Here is a 20,100-nt window from a genome sequence, read left to right as displayed (position 1 = left end):
GCTCTTCTTCAAATGCTTATCGGAGATATGTGTCAACAAATATGTTATGTGACGCCATTTCTAAAGGGAGTAATCATGTGATTGATTCCCTCTCCCTTTTTTGTGCGCCTCTTGTTGGATATATGATGTCCTTTTAAGGTTTCAACGTTATAAAATTATCTTCAGTACTTTTCAAGAAACAACCTGAGAACCTTATACTTTCTTTCATTTTTAAATATGTACAGACATACACGTATGGGGACTGAAAAAACCTTTGTGATTACCTGTACATATGTAAAAATGAAAAACAGTATTGGGTTCTTGAAAAGCACTGAAGATAATGTTTTAATGTTAAAATGTTAAAAGGGCATCATATATCCAGCAAGAGGCGTGCAAAAAAAAAGGAAAGAATCGATGACATGATTATTATAGCTACCTGTTTAGTTTTTGAAAATTATTGCTTTCTGTCGTTGGGAATAATGTCTTGGTAAGTTGTTTAAACCCTTACCTATTTTCCTAGCTTCCCCACGCAAACTTCTCTCAACATCTCCACATAGAAGAACATATCAGTGTTTGACCCCCATTTCTCTTTGCCACACTGGAAATGTGGTTTTGAAAAGGACCTGCATAAGTCTTATAAAAGTCCTTGGAAATCATGTGTAGAAATAAGTGGGTAAAATGTTTTGAATATATTTATGAGAAATCAATGACAACATAACTGGAAAACTATTAGTTCTGAGTAATCAGACACTTAAACAATATGTCCATCCATGATTCAGAGGGTGATGTGGGAGTGGTTGTCCACTCTGGTACTGTTTTATTCATTTCCTGTTTTACTCACATAAAACTAAATAAATCCTGTCTTGACCCAATCTTATAAGAATGGCTTTTTCTTATAAGAATGGCAGGTAATGACCTGCTTCTCTTTGTTGTGTTATATATTCTTTAGCAGAGAGTGGGTAAGAGAAAAATAAAAACATTAATATTACATTATTAAATAAGAAACAACATTTACTTTATTAATAGTAGATTGACAGATTCTGAAACTAGACTTATGGTTATGATGGATGCCTACTCTTTTCTTCTGACATTTTCTTTTTCTTCTTCTTCCACATCACTTGCTGTATAATGAAGTTGAACTAAAAGACATCAGCAATCCTAAAATCATATCATACTTGAACCTGTATCCTTGTCAGAAAACTGCAGGAATAAGAAAAAAAATATATATGTCCTGAATTGCAACACCATTGAAATTTGCCTTGTGGTGGATTCCTACAGGTGTTTCACATCTCATGCCACGGGCTTTTTCAGTTCTTTTCATTTTGGAGATTTGAAGCGTGTTAGAACCTCTTCGAAGTACAGCTACCTTTGATTCAAAACTCATGGAAATATCAGGACTTTGATAGTAATGACTCAAAGATATGATGTGAAAAATGTTTTTCTTCTTCCAACAGTCCGAATGCGGTACTTCGGTTAAGATTTAACCACTTTGCAACAGAATGTAGTTGGGACCATATGTACGTCTATGATGGAGACTCTGTATATGCTCCTCTGGTTGCTGTTTTCAGGTAAGAAACTAAAGTGTTAGTGGGCTTTTCATAATTTAAAAAAATCAAGATCTATGATCTCAATTTATAAAAAAGGGAAAATATTTTAGTTTTACTTTTCTACTGTAACTTTAATATTACATCTTAACAGCAGCTCTCATATGCAGTGTTCACTTTACACTTTGTATTGCTATATGAACAGAGCTTAAGCTCAGACAGAGATGATAGGTTAGTTTTGGAAGACTAGCCTATCATATCTAACCTTACTCCCTTAATGCTGATTTTTGTATAATCATTATATAGCAGAGGGTTATATATGTGTTGTTTTTATTTACTATAATTTTTTTTTTGATCACCATTATATTATCCTCTTTGTTCCTCAGTGGTCTCATTGTACCAGAGGTACGAGGGAATGAAACAGTTCCTGAAGTTGAGACAACTTCAGGCTACGCACTACTACACTTTTTCAGCGATGCTGCCTATAACCTGACAGGATTTGAAATTTTTTACTCGTAAGTATTGCACTGTATTTTTACTTAAACTATAAGATAAAGGCGTCTACACAAATGTATTTTAAAATACATATGTTGGACCTTCATCCAAGTCAGTATCTGTTAGACTTAATATGGCATTCATGTTGGCTTAAATGGAAACTTTTTGTCTAGGATTAACTCTTGTCCCAATAACTGCTCTGGACATGGGAAGTGCACCCCTGGGAATTCTGCTGCCAGCAGAGTGTACTGTGAATGTGACAAATACTGGAAAGGTGAGGCCTGCGATATCCCCTACTGCAGAAACAACTGCGGCAGCCCGGATCACGGCTATTGCGACCTCACTGGGGAGAAATTGTGCGTTTGCAATGATAGTTGGCAAGGTAAGGGTGATTCGACAAACAAATATTGTGATCATAAAATACTTTATCCAGTAGTCGAGTTGACTGATAGATAGATGCTCTGAACATTTGATTTAAAACATATAAATCCTTAAAGAACAGATAGGGCTTGATGGTTCAGGGTTTCAGTAAATATTACCTTTGGTTACAGTAGAAGCCAGGTGTACAGTACGTAAAAAGTAGATTGTCTCTTTTGTTTACCATTTATCTCAGAGTAACTTCTTAAGAAGAGGAATATTAATCTCGTACTATTAACCTTTTGAGCAACAATATACTCACACCAACCATGTTTGTGGTTGAGTATTGTTAAATGGAATGATGAACGCTTGAAGACAGGTGCAAACTTTTATCTTATGATGCTGCTTCTTAACAAGACTTGTGACAGTGCATTACTGTGCACCTCCAGCTGATGAGAGCCAAATACTTTTGTGTGATGAAACTTGAAAATATAATGATTTTTATCATGCACTTTTATATTTCAGTCTTTATTCTAACATTTTGAACATGTTCACACCTCCCACCCTGTTATTTTGGTTTAAGGAGTGGTCAGACTATTGTTTTGGTTTCAGAGGAACATGTTTGCTCTTCAAAGTTTCAAGTAGTGCAAATACATGGATCTGTGTAAAATTCTGTTTTGTTGGAAATATTCCACTTGTTGTACATCATGTTTACTTTTGATTTATATTGCATCCAACTTCACATGCTGTTGCAGGGCCAGACTGCTCTTTAACTGTGCCATCCACTGAGTCATTCTGGGTCTTACCCAGCATCAAGCCTTTCGGCACATCTCTTGGTCGCGCTTCCCATAAGGCTGTGGTTCAAGAAAAGGTTATGTGGGTGGTGGGTGGTTACACATTCAACTTCAGCTCGTTCCAGATGATTCTCAAGTAAGTCATAGTATAGCACATCTCCTCTTTCTGTTTCTTTTCTTTCATTCATATTTACTTGTACTTACTTAAAACAAATAGTTTCCCTGAAAACAATTATATGCATCTGATGTGAGAAGGACCTTCAAACAAAGATTACTGTAGTTTTCAGTTTCTTGATTTAGTCACACTCGGTGTAATGAAACATGTCTTGAACTTTGTTTGTCATGTAACTCCTGCTTTATTAACTGGCAATTATTTCCTAACATGTTGCAGGGGAATGCAAAAATTATGTCATTGGCTAAAGTTAATTTGTCTTGTTTTTGGACATGGTATCTTCAAATGGCATCTATCTATCTGTCTATCTGTCTATCTGTCTGTCTGTCTGTCTGTCTGTCTGTCTGTCTGTCTGTCTGTCTGTCTGTCTGTCTGTCTGTCTGTCTGTCTGTCTGTCTGTCTGTCTGTCTGTCTGTCTGTCTGTCTGTCCGTCCGTCTACTTGGTCTTGAGTCTACAAATTAAAAACAAAGATAACATTGCTGACTCACATCCTGCCTGAATGTTTTCCTTTGTTCATTGTTCATACAACCTCTCCATCTGTTCACTGCTGGTTCACCACCATGTGCTTACTGAAGAATACTGATTATGTACCTACCAATACATTGTGATGTAACCAGGCTCACCTTTATTGTTCATACTGTTGATTAAATAAAAAGAGCAGTTATAGAAATGGAGGAGCTGATTTTGAAGCAAAATTGTGTTCATGTGAGCACGCAAGTGTAGGAAGCCAGATGGGTTTTTGGGGTGCAATTAATCATTACCTTTGTGTTCTTAACACATTTCACAGCTTGTGTAATTTAAGTTCAATGTTCTTTGGTATTGCTTTACAGCCACAACCTGGAGAGCGGCATCTGGAACACTGTGCCCATCAATACTGGCCCTGTGCCAAGATATGGCCATTCACTTGCCACCTACCAGGTAATACCAAAATAGCCTCAAATTGATGGAATGCAATTAGTGAACCGTTTTAAGGACTTCACTTTTAGGGAACATTTAAATATAAACACAAGTCATAAGATGAACCATTTTCATACATTGCAGAATTGTTTTTTTCAATCTTTTGACTTGAATGTCTTTTAATAAGTGATGGAAAATACTCACTTTTATTATTAGAGGAACTAAGTAGAGTAGGAAACCCTTAAGCTGAACATAAATTTTGAAGATTGGTTTTGGACATAATGCTTCATAAAACCATATTTTAAACTCTGTCACCATTACCCATTCTTTCCTTTTTGATTATGGCAGCATCAAGTTCACTGCATCTTTTTTTTTTTTTTATAACTCTCTTCCCATGTTCAGGATGATATCTATATGTTTGGTGGAAAACTGGAGGCAGGCTGGGGAAATGTGACAGATGAGCTGTGGGTGTTCAACATACCCAGTCGTACATGGCAGCGAAGAAACCCTGCGGTTGGTCCACCTGCCCAGGCTCAGATTTATGCTGTGGAGGGACATTCAGCACACTGCGTTCTGCTTGAAAGTGGCGAGGCCTTTATGCTTGTCATCTTTGGCTACTCCCCAATCTACAGTTATATCAGCAATGTTCAGGAATACAATTTGAGTGAGTTTCCTTTTCAAGATTGTCACTTGTCTTTCCTTCAGAATATAACATCCATTGAGGAAAAGCTGTATGCTTCAAGCTTGAATTAGAAATAAATTCTTGAATTAGAATAAAAACAGAATGACAATTACCGTATTTTTCGCACCATCAGGCATGCTTAAAATCCTATTTTTTTTTTTTTAAATCAGCCATGTGTATACTGTGCATACTGTGCTTCAACATAATATTACTGTACATTTGTGTGTATGAAGACCCCCCCAAAATGGCACCTGTTAAGAGACATGCTTAGGAAGCGGAATTCAGTCATGCAGTAGATCATGGGACTAGAGCAGCTGCGAAAGAATTCAACACGAATGAATCAATGGTATGGAAGTGGAGGAAGTTAGCAGATGAACTGCGGCAAGTAAAGAAGACCAAACAGAGTTTCTGAGGGAACAAAGTGAGATGGCCACAGTTAGAGGACAAAATTGAGCAATCGGTCATTAAACCAGTTAGTTAAATAAAGTTCGACTGAACTGACTGTTTTGATTTGCTTTATATACCGTATATTTTATCATGCACCTTATAATGCGGTGCGTCTTATGGTTTGCAATATACAATATAGATCTTATAGAAGATTAGAGTCTGAGTTGTATTTAAGAAATTGAGAATTTTAACTGTAAATATGGTACTACAGAATTTTTGTTTGGAAAAAAGCAGAGAACATTTTAGTTTTTCAGATAATGTTTTCCTTATTCTAGTGTCATGATCAATGCACAAGCTGTAAAAAAAGATTTTGGATGAGATTTCAAAAAAATCCATCTGTTAATGGAGAGTTGGCGGAGGTTCCAGAAATATTTAGCAGAATTCTTACATAATTAGATAAAGGACCTGCTACTCTTTCTTTTTTTTCCACACAGCTGTTTTATGGATGATAAATAATCAAGGATAAAAACCTGTTTTAAAAGCATTTTTCTCATTCTTGAATTTATGTTCTCTTTATATGCCTCTTTCGAAGGGTCCAACACCTGGTTTGTGCCAGAGACCAGAGGTGCCATTCCCCAAGGAGGCTATGGGCATAGCAGCACATATGACCATGCTAGTGGCAGTGTGTATGTTCATGGAGGCTACAAAGCATTGCCTGCCAACAAATATGGCCTTGTGGATGACCTTTACCGCTATGATGTGAACATGCGTACATGGTAAATCAACACACACTAAGCATATGCTCTTTCAATCTTCTGTTACCGTACCATATGGGACATGGTTTTCTTGTTATAAATGTCCTTGACACACTTGTGCATATGATCAAGGTTCATTCTGAGGGAGAGTGGCTATCCTCGCTACTTGCATTCAGCTGTGCTCCTCAGTGGCACCCTGCTTGTCTTTGGGGGCAACACGCATAATGACACTTCACTCAGCAATGGCGCAAAGTGTTTTTCTGCTGATTTCCTTGCCTATGATATTGGTAAGTTCATGATATTTTAGATCTGTATAAAAACATGATGTGATATGGTATTAAAATGTGTATTTTGTGCATTCACTTTCCCTTCCCTCAATTGTCTTTTTTTTTATATCATCTGAGTAAATCTATCAATTCCTTTAGAGAAACTAGTAACCAATCGATGCATTTCAAAAAAATAGTCATACTAAAATGGAAGCACACAGTTTGATGATATAATCACTGACATCAGATACTTTTTGTAGCATGTGATGAGTGGAGGTTACTGCCAAAGCCTGACCTGCATAGAGATGTCAACCGCTTTGGACACTCTGCTGTCGTCAGCAATGGGTGAGTGATTCTAATTGCATACTATGAACATATGCCTCAATGTGTTAAACCAGCTTAAAAATCTCAATTTTAAATGTAGACCCAACTTCTTACTTATTTTTAAAGGTCATGAAGAGGCAAAGCATTAATAAAACTGTAACTTGACTTATTTTAACCACTAGAAATTGTAAAATAAAAAATCTCACCCTTTGTTATTTTAGACATTTTCCTCCTAAAATCTTTGTCACTCTATGCTTTCGTTGTATTCCTTACTGTGTGCTCTCTGTTGTCTCCTCCAGGTCTATGTATGTGTTTGGAGGGTTTTCTAGTGTGTTGCTTAACGATGTGCTTGTATACCGGCCACCCAGCTGTCATGCCTTCTTGGCAGAGGAGAAATGTGTAAATGCCGGGCCAGGGGTCCGCTGTATCTGGAGTAAAGGCCGCTGTTTTTCCTGGGAGCCCAGCAATATGAACGGAAGTCTCAGTTCTGCCCAATTTTGCCCCCCAAAAGCTGGTAAGAGACAACTCATGAAACCGCTTTTATTCTAGATAATAAATTAAAAAAGATTATAACTGTCTTATCTTACAATCTACCTTAATTCAAAAAGCTTCTGTGTATACAATGTGGGCTATTACACTAAAGTGTCAACTCAACACCATGTAATGCTGCTGCAGAACACAAAAGGACAAAGGTTTTTATGAATAGACTGTTGTCTCGCCATCTTTACTATAAGTTTATTTCTATATACAGTAGCATGATGTTCAGTTTCAAAATGATTGACAAGTGAAGCAGAAATAAATAAACTAATTAAGCACAATATTCTTTTTAGTCCAAATACCTTGAGGTGAAAGAGTGACGAAAGTATTACGGTAACTCCAGATATTGTCAAAATATCATGCGATGGCCAGTTCAAAAAACAGACCATGACTAAACAATGACAAACTCAAGGATGAAAAACATGAATATCTATGTGCCTGTGTCCTTTTGATTTACATGCCTAATGAGTGTCTACAATTTATACTAGTTCTTGTATTGACTTCTTAGAAAACGATGGGACATGTGAAGAAATAATTTCCATGGCTCTATTTTTATGTTGCCCCATTTTTGTGTCCCCTTGATTGGTTTTATCATTGATTTGGTCACACTAAAGCAGACAGCAGACTTCTTGCTGATTTCCCAGACATTTGTTCTTAATGAACTTGTCTTGCTTTATACTTATTGCTTGAATGAGCAACTAAACAAACATTTATTAAAAATTATTCTGCTATAATTTGTCAATTTTGCTATGTAATTGTCAAGCTGTAACACATTTAACCATGTACTATCATCTCTACAACTGTTGCTTTTATATTGCTGATCTTGCCATTGGTTTTCACTCCATGTGCTCACTGTCTTTTTTTTTTAATTTGAGTGTTTATACATCTCTGGTAGAATACTACTAGCTTTAAAGTAAGCTGAGAAAAGGCTGATCCTAATGTAAAACCACCTGCTTCTCCTTACATCGAGAGTTGCTTGGTTAAATTGAGTCTATTAGATATTTCAATTGCCTTCATGCCTAGTTTTCGCTTCGCACCTGTAATTTGTCTTTGCACCATAACAGAACTGCATTTATTCCACACCTGGGGAAGTATTTTGATCTGTACTTAAACTTATTTTGCACCACAATATGAATCTGCACTTAGATATTTAGCCCAATCAGCTTCTCTCATCTCACCTTCATCCCTCTAGTAACTGTTGATGAGCGATGCTACCGGTTCTCAGACTGTGCCAGCTGCACCGCAAACACCAATGGCTGTCAGTGGTGTGATGACAAGAAATGCATTTCTGCCTCAAGCAACTGTACTATTGTGAGTTGTCCAGCAGGGGGCGGCATAATACTGTTCAACTTCTTGAGACAGTAACCCATTTACTCAAAACAACAGACCATTCTCTTCAATGTTTTGGGTGCACAGTGTGTAACACATCAATTATTTAAGGGAAATTATGTTGTCACTGTTAAGAAAGGTTTGGATTAGTCTGAATTAGTCTGCACATTGGAAAAAAAAAATCTTTGCATTAATTTTAGGACTCACAGAGTTGTTAATTTACTCACCTGGATTTACGGGGTTCATCGCTCAATGCTTTGTTTTTTTATGCATGTCCCACTTTAGAATGTGAAGAATTTCACTGAGTGTCCAGTGCGTAATGAGCAGGTGTGTAGCAAGCTTGCCAACTGCAAGAGCTGCTCATTAAATCCTAACTGTCAGTGGGACCAGAATCAGTCAGAGTGTCACGCATTGCCTGGTAAGAACATATTTATTGTATATTTGCCACACAAGCATGTAATTTTTATTAGTTTATGTGCGCCTCTCTTTTGGTTTTAAAGGGAATAGATGAGAACAGGCATTCCATCGAGACCAAATGTGATGTGCTGGATAGGAAGTAAAAGTTAAACAGATATTTATAGATTACTAAAAGTAAGACTGAATTTTTAGGGGTTATTCCTGTCAACCTATCAACCTATAAGGGTGACAATTCCAGTTTTGTACAGAAGTATTTATGGTTCACTAAGTGGGAGTGTTGGGTAATATCTCAGTGCGTACATAGCATCTTTTCACCCTTTAAAATTATGCTGTGTCATTTTGCTATCTCATGCATATTTTGAGATTCTAGTGAAGGTCTTCACTTTGTTGTGTGAAAATTCTTTTCTAAAAGAATATTCATTTGTCATATTCATGAATTAACAGAAGATAGGTCCAAAAATCGATATATTTGCTTGAAAAGAGAAATTCCTCAGGAATTATAGATGAGTGATATTGCATCAACATTTCCATTAATTCACACCATATCTATTTGCGCACTTGTTACATCATAAATATCTGTCTCTCTGTATATCCACCATAAGAAAGTGGTAACTGAATATGATAATCATTAGTTAGAACACTGTTTACCCCTCACCTAGAAAATTCAATTTCAAATGTTGAATCTAATGAAATAGTGCTGTCACTGTAAATATGATTTTCAGTTTGTGGAGCCTTGTTGCCCATGGTGCTGTGCAGGGAATGCTGTAAAACATATGTGCATGAAGTTTTTCTGATTGCTGGAAGAAGGATTTTTACTTATATGGGCAAAATGCATACATCTCCCTCCTAATCACTATCTGGGGGCAATATTGTTTTTGGTAGAAAATAACAAGGGACATTTGGGGCTGACCAAACTCTCCTCTATTCAAAATATATAGTCCTGCTATATATCATTTTATTGTGTGAAGTCTAAACGCAAAAAAATCTATGTTCCCTATAGTTTGGTCGACAGCAGAGTCCATCGTATTAATTCATAGAACCTTTCTTATTGGTATTACACAATAATTAGAAGTATCTGAACATTTATTTATTGTAGCATTTATTATTTTAATAAATGAATGTCTGGAGGATTACATTTCAGCAGCTATGTTGATAGCTACATCGTTTTCTATAACATGTCTTGGTTAACTGCTCTTGTTCTGTTTTGTTCATATAGCCCAGCAGTGCAATGAGGGTTGGACCCAGGTGGGGGAGGCCTGCTTAAGGATCAACTCCAGCCGAGAAAGTTACGACAATGCTCAACACTACTGCAAGAATCTTAATGGAAACATTGCCTCCCTAACCACCTCCAAACAAGTAGACTTTGTGCTGGAGGAACTGAAAAAACTACAGCAAGTGGAAAAGGTAAATTAAAGTAAAAATAAAAACAAAACAAAAACTTATCTGTAGGGTTCACTCCCCTAATTTATGGCCAACCACTTTTGAAGTTTTATTTGGTATGTTCATAATTGTACTATCCTTCCAAACATTTTATATCTGAATGTGTTTAAGATAACAGATTTAACACGTGACACACAAGGAAACAAACAATCACTTGTATGATAATAGCTTGTATAATCATCCAAAAAAGGCTTGTATAATCATCCAAAATAGGTATTGTCACATTGTGTCTAAAAATCAGTGTTTGTTTGACACAGATATAATACAGAGCAACAAGACTATGTACCGTAATTTCCGGATGATAAGCTGCGACTTTTTGTACTTAAGTGATGATGCGACTAATATATGGACTGTTTTGGGGATGTGCTTGACACTGCAAAAACATTTCCGTCACATCAGACCGATGAAATGACCAGTAAATTCTGAGTCCATTCAACCCCGACACCGCAGAAGACGATTTTGACGGTTTTAGTGCGCAGGAGGAAGCCCAAGATAGTGATCGGCTAGCCGTTGCGGCTTATATTGAGGTGCGGTCAATAGTCCGGAAATTACAGTATATATTGTCATACGTCTTTGAAAAACAGCCCAAAAGTGCACCAATATTTTTAAAGGCTCCTATTCTACCCCTGATGTTTCGTCAGCCCAGCAATAAATTCCAGACTTTCAGAATATAACTTTTTTTCTCATGGAGAGTGTCTGAATGAACAACATTATATTTCAACCCTTGAAATAAGACTGCATTCCTGGACCGATACTCACCCATGTAATGCCCTCCATATATTCCCTAGCACTTAGAGAACATGTCATGTCCAATGACGATTTAAGTTTAGTTATACTTGCTGTAGTCATCCGGATGTTATTTGTTGTCTGTCTGCTAAGTTTAAATTCAACATGTTTTGTGCTAAACACAAGCTTGACATTCCACTTCCAATCGTTTTCCCATTATATGAAACATTGGCTGCTGAAGGCAAATGGCGAATCACCTGTGAAATTATTTTCATTCAGTTTTTAATGGCATTCTTGCTCTCCTCAGTCTAAGTGTGGAAGGCATTCATTTACTTTATGTTCCTTGAAAGCAGAAACAGACCCAGTTACAGTATTTTATCTTGCATCTAAATTCCCAGTGGTTTCAGGCATTGTGGTGCTAAACTTGCTTGTCTCCTCAGCGGCTGTCTCCCTGGGTGGGCCTGAGGAAAATCAATGTATCATACTGGGGTTGGGAGGACATGTCACCCTTCACCAACAGCAGCCTGCGCTGGCTACCTGGTGAACCCAGTGACTCTGGTTTCTGTGCTTACCTAGAGGAACCTCAGGTGTCAGGCCTCAGGGCCAATCCTTGCACTGCTACTGCACATGGCCTCATCTGTGAAAAAACTACTGGTGAGAAAAGCATGTGATGTGTAACTATATCATCAGATTAAAAATACCACTTACACCCAGGGTACTAGGAAGGCTTAAACCAAATTACTCAAAATAAATCATGATAATCAATGCAGTTATTTGGTGTGTGTATACCAATGCTTCTCAATTATTTTCTGTTATGCTCCCCTAGGAAGAAGAAAACATTTTGTGCCCCCCCACCACCACTCTCCGCAGCAACTATAAATAGTGTCATTTGTCTATAAAATTCTTATATGTAAACCTTTTGCAAAACATTGTATCCTTATTAACATTAATGAAAACAAAAAAGAAATATAGATCAACTTGCAGCAAAGAAGTTACCTTATTAACATTTATTACACAACAGTGCTTGCTGGTTTACAAAAGTTGCTTTCACAATGCGGAATGATTGTTAGCATGATCAGCAGGTTTTCACTGAAAAAACTCAAGAAGCTTATCAGCATAATAGGGGTGTAATGTCTTTAGGTGACGCCTTAATTTATTTGACATTTTTAGACTCAATAAACACACATCATTTCTCGTCTCCCACCGTAGACACAATGAAGCTAAGTGCTACATATGCTTTTTCATATTTCCTCGTCTTAGCTTTCAGGTGACTTTCATTTGTCTCATTATCTCCGTCTCTCAACTGCCTTTCTTATCATCCCTATTCAATATTTCCCATGGTGTCTCATGAGGATTGTTCACTGCACTTTATATTTTCTGCTCTGTGCTGTGTGTATGCATGCTTTGTGCAAAAAAAAATGTACACCATAGAGCTAATCCTACACCTTAAGCATGTTCCCCGGGGTCACACACGATATCGCCCTGGCATTGCACCGGGCCCCCCCCACTATTTGAGAAGCAATGGTATACACACACACACACACACACACACATGTATATGTATATATACATACATACTGAGTACTGAGTATATACACTTACCTTGTGAGAGTGTGTGCACGCATGCGTGTGTAAATATATGCACAGTGGTGCAGTGGTTAGTAATTCGGCCTCACGGCCCTAAGGACCATGGTTCGACGAGGGTACCTTTCTGTGTGGAGTTTGCATTCTCTCCCCGTGTCTGCATGGGCTTCCTCGGCCAGATTCTCCCACAGTCCGAAAACATGAAGGGTAATTTGGAAAATATTGGGAAAATTGCCATGAGTGAATGGTTGTTTGTCTATATATGGGGCCCTGCGATTGACTGGCGACCGTGTGTGTGTGTGTGTGTGTGTGTGTGTGTGTGTGTGTGTGTGTGTGTGTGTGTGTGTGTGTGTGTGTGTGTGTGTGTGTGTGTGTGTGCGCGCGCGCGCATGTGTGTGCGCGTGCGCAAATATAGATTTATCTCTATATGAGAGCGAGAGAGATGTGTATGTGTATGTATATATATATGTATGTATGTGTATATATATATATATATATATATATATATATATATATATATATACATATATGTTTGTGTGTGTGTGAAAAGGTTTCATGGGAATTGGTCATTGAATAATAATTTTAAATAATCAAAACATCAACAAAGAAAATACAATTTTTTTTTTTTGACATCAAAAAAGTGAAATGGACTCTGTAGGACATGACAGTTACTGTAAATCAGCCATTGTCTCATTCGATATTATACATTTGAACCTTTTGAGTTTTTCTTTGACTGCAATGCCAAAAACGGTAAACCAAATCTTAAATTATTAATAAGATTGCAGTGAGAGAAATAATGCCTCCCATTATAAATGTATATATCCAAAGGACCCCGAAATAATACATTTGGTAGATCCCCCCTCTACAAGGAAATCTGTCAGCCTATTTCCATTTGACTTCTATCACAGATAGCTTTCTATACACACTGCAACCTTTGTCTATGACATTTTTGGTCCTCATTTTTCTTGACTAATTGATACAAAACCGGCTTGCCTGTGATCTGAGTGTGGGTGGAGTATCTCAGCTCTCAACTGATATAACATATTAGTGGGGCAGTGATACTGTAAAACTAGTGTGAATTTTTATTTATATTTAAAAATACTATGATTATTGCCAAACATATATGTGATATACTTGAAATTTAGTTTAGAGCACAATGTTGCCGAATTGGACTTTTACGAGGAAAATAATGTGACAGCTCCATTTAGGGTAAATAATGAACAAACATAAAAAAACTCAGACAACTCTCATCTATTGTATTTTGTACAGGACACCCCAATCAGAGTGCCCGCCCATCATGCAAGAAGCCTTGCTCACTGCACACCACCTGTGCCAACTGTACCAGCCAGGCCATGGAGTGTATGTGGTGTGGCAGTGTGCAGCGCTGTGTTGACTCCACTGCCTATGTTATCTCTTTCCCCTATGGCCAGTGCCTAGAATGGCAGACAGCTGATTGTCTGGGTAAGTGTCTTTTACAGCAACTGATCTAGTTGAGGCCCCTTTGAAGTATTGGGCCTTGCATTATGGGGGCCAACAATAAGCTTTGCAAATTGGCTTCAGTGAGCAATCAATATTCATCTGTGAAAAAAAGGTAGATAAGAGAGTGAAATAGCAACTAGTAGAAGGTGTTTGTGTCAGTGGAACTTTGTATTAGTTTCCTGTTATTGAATGCAAAAGTTGTTTTGGATTTGTAATGAACAATTAGTGGTGCATATAGTCGACCCAGCTGTTGGATTGTCTGTTGGCCAAGCTGCAAACAGACTTTTTGTCATTAGTTAGCCTTGACCTTGACCTCCATTTGAAATCTAAGTGTACAATACTCAGACAATGGACAGAATATTTTACAGCACTTTATCACCTAAAGGTGATTGAAGTTGTTCACAACTTCACCTAACATTTCGCCTAACATTTCTGCTGTGACCAAGTCATACTGTCAATTTACAATTTACAATAGCTTTTTGGAGCATAAGAATATTTTCTTGTTATGTAATCCAGAAATGTCTTTGTATACTGGGTCCATATTTTTTGTTGCTTGAAAATTGGCATGAAGGAAGAAAATAACCTTCCTGTATATCCCTTCTTTGTGCTCTAAGACTTAGTTAATTCCACATCTGTGTCAGTCAACTCCTGTTTTATGATCTAGGCTACTTAAGTTCTCTACTCATCATTATAACCCAAGTGAGCAAAGATGCTTGCTTCTGTCAGAGCAAAATGAAAAATGCACTTAAATCCCTTAGATTTGATAAAGCATTCAGTAGTGTGGTTGTCTTTAGCGGCACTTTCAAAGGACGTGTCTTTTCAATGCTTTCATTGGTTGGGGTTCAATTATATTAGACCAAATTTTCTATGGTTGTCATCTGTTTGTTTATCATTGGCAACAGGTTTTACTATGATTTCAACCTCCTACTGCATTATTTGTTCACAATACATTTTCAACCTCTTTGTACATCAAATGTAAACCAGACAAGTCAGCCATGACAACATAACTAAGGGTTTTATCAAGGTACTTCAGAAAAATTGGAAGTACTGTGTTTGGTAATGACAGAATTTTAAACTTGCAAGATCAAGTTCACTTTACCGTTTTCTTCATTATCATTTCCTTTTGATTTTTAGATTTAGACAGTCCTGCTGATTTTCTGTATCAGCATTGCAGCTGTGTTGTTTGTGGGATAGCAATGATAAGTTGTAGCCTTGTTATCTGATACTGAATTGTTGTTTAGATGTCAAAGAAGAACATTAGCAACTGATGATAATTGAACTTTTAATCATAAAAGGTCAGTTAGATTTAAAAAAAATACAGGGACTATGAGAACTCAAATGATTTTTTTTAAACGGCCTAATTAAATGGCCCTTCTAAAGCTATTTAGTACAAACCTAGCCAACCCGCAGCTTCCAAGCTGCATGCGGCTCTTTGCCCGGTTTTATGTGGCTTTTACATTCATATTGAAGTTTGTGTTTGGGTTTTTTAATGTGCGTGTTCGCTTCGCTTGAGTTAATATGGTATTTTGTCAAATGCGTTGACCCATTTAATGCTGAGACAGACTGTTTGAAAGTTCCGCTGGTCACACATGAGGCTGCAACTGAGTTGGAGATGATTGATCTTTGTGATGAGGACCAACTGAAACCTGCTTTAAGGGAAGGGACCATCATTTCAAACGAGCTGCGCTTAAGATACTGTTGATCTGTTCTGACTAACACCCATGTGAAAGAATTGCTTTGAGTGGCAACAACGGAATACAAGCCAGATTTGAAGAGTATTGTTAAAGGTAAGGAATGCCAGAAGTTCCACTAAGTAACATTCATAGTAAAAGAAAAACACTATTGTAAATTATAATGTAAATGTTTGTGGACTTGGTTGAACTGGGAGCTTAACTGTGTGAGACAGTGTTCACAAGTTATATTGTTGAAAAGACTGGCCTGCGGTCTTAGTACTGCAGGAGTCAACTTCTGTCACGATCATGTTGGTGTGTGACATTTTCAATAAATTAAGCTTAGCAATTGTATTTGTGTGTGAAGAAGGGATGGAGTGATGTGTGCCCATGTGTATGATGTGGCTCTGCGGTAATGCAGTAAAAAAATGGCTCTCAGTCTCAGACTGGCTGGCTATCCTTGGCTTAGTGCACATCCTAGAGGACAGAAACCTAGACCAAGGGATCTACCAAAAATCAACACACATCAGTCTGCTTTTCTGTACCTGTTTTTCATCACTCACCACTGTGTTGAAAAAAAGCCAGAGTTCATTAGAATTCTCCACTGTTGAGCAGAGAACATCCTGACAGTCACTGAAAGAAAAGGAAAACCAAGGTCCAACATGCTAGGAAAGCTGTAAAATCTTGTGGCTACTCCACTTGGGACCAAGTAACATCAAATCCGGGTACACTTCAAACCCCATAACAACTTAAGGCAAAGACTAGTGCTCCCCAAAAATGAAGCACCCTGGCACAAAGTTGCGAGTGTGGTGTATGCTATTAAGTGCGATGAGGATGACGATGACCTTAAAATCTGTGAGACCAAACAACCCCTACACAAATGGATGGCCCAACACAGGAGAGCCACCTCGTCAGGACAAGACTTTGTGGTCCACTTACACCTCAAGGACAAGGGTCCTTTGAAGACAGCAATGTCAAAGTTATCTTTACTGTCAATTAATGTCATATGTTTCACACATACTGAGGATTTAAATTTTGTTACTTTGAGACCCTAGGTGTAGTAATATCCGTATTCAAGACAGAGAAGGCAAGATTTGAGAGAGAAATAAAATACCGTAAGCCATCTTTGCTTAACTGGAGAAGTCTTCAATGAACACAGCAGGGGGTGTTCAATACGACCTTTTACCTATATAGAACGCTGTGCAGAGATCCATCCAAAGACTGATTGACTCATGCATATAAATCAGTGCCAACAACTCAACCGGAGAGGTCAACAACCAACACCAGGCCAGGTGACTCTCTCACATAGCCAAAGTGAAATAATGGACTTCTTCCCTAAATGACACTTACATAACCAGGCACACAGTAGAAATGCAATCCCATACAAGCCAATTGCTTATACAGTATAATATAAATTCCCCCCCAGATTGTTAGAGCTGAAGATGTAATGTTGAATCAGCTGGTGGACCTGCAATCACACAATTGCTTATCATTAAATACTAACTTACAAATGTTGATGGAGTGTATGTAAAGATTTTATGTATGCATCATTAAATGCAAATTCAAGCAGATAAAAATTTTTATCTGTAAATTCACTTTGGTTTGTGAAGCTTTAAAAGACATGTTCATCTCTTTACTTTTTACATCCATAATGACACACTTGTAAACACCAGATTAAGTTAGTCCTATGTTGTTGTAAAAACCCCGCTTCTATTACTGTCCAGTTTATATAACCACTTGTTCAATTGCACATGTTAGTTTTATTTGTCAAAAGCCATGTGAAAGATTTAGATTTGGTTTTATGTCTTTTTATGATCAAATATGCTTTTGTCTTGTCGGTAAGCCAAGGCTTTCTTGGAATGGTGTGTTCCTGAGAAATCTGCCACTTAGGTTCTGTCATCAAAACAAACTTAAATGGCCTTACTTTGCACTGATTGCTCTTGCGTTGTCATGGTTTCACATCCATTAGCAGAATAGCCGGACATTTGTTTGATATAAACTGAGGTAAAATCACTCAATGTTTGTCTCTCGAAAATAGTCATGGCATTTTCTCCTTTAAAGTGTCTTGTCTGGCAGAAAAGTGGTGACGAATGGTGAAACTCGTCAAGCAATTTCGTGGTCAGAAAGTTTGTTCCTCAATTGACAAAACAGCATCACTCACTTCAGAGTTCAGAGTGGGATGCCACTTCACATGTCAGATTTAGGCCTTTCATTTGACTTCAAATCACAAACTTTCAATAGCTCTGGCTTGCTGCTGCATTTTCTCTCATTCTGCAGCTACTTCTCCCCCTCTCCATCAAATGTTTAATAGTGAGGTCTTGATTCTTATCTTCTTATCTGCTCTCACATCAGTTTAACGGATTGTGTTTCTGTTTCTGTAAACCATATGTGAGCCTTTTAATCTTCTAGTCCTGTTAAAGTCAAAGAAAATGACTGAAATCATCCAAAAAAATGAAGTAATACATTACATTTGCTGCTCCATTCAGCGCTTTGGTATGATCCCTGTGCTTTGTTGTTTTCTGAATTTCAATTGCTGATCTATGCTTCAAGGTGACCTGTGTAAACAGATGGTAAAATTAAATAAGCTGAATAAATGTTAGCAGTGAAACTGGGGTATATATAGACAACCTTTGAGAATGGTGTCATAGAAAGCTGCAAAATAGTGTCTCCTGCTTTCCCCTTCAGCCCAGAACTGTTCAGGTCTACGGACATGTGCTCAGTGTTTGGAGCAGCCGGAGTGTGGTTGGTGTGGAGATCCCAGCAGCACAGGAAAGGGTCTGTGCATGGAAGGCTCCTACCGGGGACCCATGAAGCGACTGATGAAGCAGAGTCTGTTCCAGGACATGAGCTTGGAGCTAGGTAGCTGCCCTAAAGACAAGGGCTACGAGTGGGCCTTCATTCACTGCCCTGGTAAGCGACCCACTTTCTGTTCCTGTAAAAATAAATATATAACTACAGACATTCTACTCGAACAGCTCATCCTCCATGTCCACTGTAAAATCTTATGTTAAAAAGATGTTCTTCATGAAGGGTTCTTGTTACAGAAACTGTATGCAACTAATCCCTCCCTGCTGACTTCATGAAACCTTACACTGATAGTTGTATCAACCACATCATGTAAACTGATAATAAACTCATTGCAACTTGTAATTTGAGAACATTTGGATTTAGTGACTTAATGCTATAGAGTTTAGTGAATATTAATGTATATTGCAACATTCAAAAACCTCCTTAGGTCAAGAGGTTATAAATTAACAGTTTTAATTATGGTTTGAGGCCTACAGTAAGTTAGGCTCAGTACAGTAAACAATTAGCATTGAAGCAAGAGATATCTTCAAATGATACATTTGCAGCTATCTTTAAACTTTGGATAATTAAAAAAAAATCCTAAAATAAAATGTAAGATAGGGATAATTAAAAACAAAGAATATTCAGGATTTCTTTAATGGGACAAGATAATAGTGATAACTGTCCCATTAAAGAAATCATGAATATTTTTTTGTCAAAGACCATAGAAAAACAATATACTGAGAAATGTTATGTTTGGAGAATCATGTAAAATATATTGTATGATTAATAAGTAATAATAATGTAGTACCTTGATTTCTAAGTTCTAAATCACTGTGTGAATTGAATTTAGGAATCAGTTATTCCTGAGCATCCAGCTGGAAGAAAGCTAGCATATTTTAAGAAAATCACTCTCCCTTTCCCTATTTTTTTTAAATACAATACTGAAACAGCCTGACTAGCCTAGTTTTCTCTCTGCCCTCCACAGCAAGTAATCATACCTTGAACACTGTAGTTAAATAATCCTTAACTCCTCTTTTATTTTCACTCCAGCATGCCAGTGTAATGGCCATAGCATATGTGTGAATGGCAGTGTATGTGAACAGTGTCGAAACCTTACCACTGGTCCTCACTGCCACACCTGCATGCCTGGTTACCACGGAGATCCAACCAATGGCGGTAAATGCCAGGGTGAGTACAACATCACCATATATTTTTATATTTCATATCATTTTTATTTCATGCACAAAAGCCTTGCTGGATATACTTATAACTTTACATTTTACCACCTCACATCAACTTTTATGATGAAAATAAATGGGTCTTAGCTTAACAGGTATCCAGTCTTTTGTATTTCTTTTTGGATCTGACCTGGATGTGGTCAAAAATTAACAAACATTTTATTTTGATATTGTAATGCTCTATTAAGCACGCAGTCATGTGGCATTGTATCCAAAAGAGGGCACTGTGGTATATTA

General features: G+C 37.5%; 1 protein-coding gene across 1 annotated transcript in view; it reads left to right on the top strand.

The window, feature by feature from the left end:
* The window catches only part of atrnl1b (attractin-like 1b), a 63,013-nt gene that overhangs the window by 6,107 nt on the left and 36,806 nt on the right, over nucleotides 1-20,100 (top strand). Inside the window, exons 3-19 of the mRNA XM_086139665.1 lie at nucleotides 1,434-1,547; nucleotides 1,910-2,038; nucleotides 2,192-2,400; nucleotides 3,131-3,305; nucleotides 4,173-4,260; nucleotides 4,642-4,903; nucleotides 5,901-6,084; nucleotides 6,196-6,350; nucleotides 6,590-6,674; nucleotides 6,953-7,167; nucleotides 8,383-8,501; nucleotides 8,805-8,937; nucleotides 10,153-10,340; nucleotides 11,543-11,756; nucleotides 13,956-14,147; nucleotides 18,521-18,745; nucleotides 19,676-19,813. Of these exons, the coding sequence (XP_085995791.1) occupies nucleotides 1,434-1,547; nucleotides 1,910-2,038; nucleotides 2,192-2,400; nucleotides 3,131-3,305; nucleotides 4,173-4,260; nucleotides 4,642-4,903; nucleotides 5,901-6,084; nucleotides 6,196-6,350; nucleotides 6,590-6,674; nucleotides 6,953-7,167; nucleotides 8,383-8,501; nucleotides 8,805-8,937; nucleotides 10,153-10,340; nucleotides 11,543-11,756; nucleotides 13,956-14,147; nucleotides 18,521-18,745; nucleotides 19,676-19,813 (2,825 nt within the window). The remainder of the gene's footprint in view (nucleotides 1-1,433; nucleotides 1,548-1,909; nucleotides 2,039-2,191; nucleotides 2,401-3,130; nucleotides 3,306-4,172; nucleotides 4,261-4,641; nucleotides 4,904-5,900; nucleotides 6,085-6,195; nucleotides 6,351-6,589; nucleotides 6,675-6,952; nucleotides 7,168-8,382; nucleotides 8,502-8,804; nucleotides 8,938-10,152; nucleotides 10,341-11,542; nucleotides 11,757-13,955; nucleotides 14,148-18,520; nucleotides 18,746-19,675; nucleotides 19,814-20,100) is intronic.

The sequence above is a fragment of the Fistularia commersonii genome, chromosome 32 (genome assembly GCF_037954325.1).
Source record: "Fistularia commersonii isolate RoL2024-O1a breed Wild chromosome 32, RoL_Fcom_v1.0, whole genome shotgun sequence".
Classification (NCBI taxonomy): Eukaryota; Metazoa; Chordata; class Actinopteri; order Syngnathiformes; family Fistulariidae; genus Fistularia; species Fistularia commersonii.
Note: the sequence above shows the minus strand (reverse complement) of the source record. Positions and strands in the feature narration are given on the sequence as shown.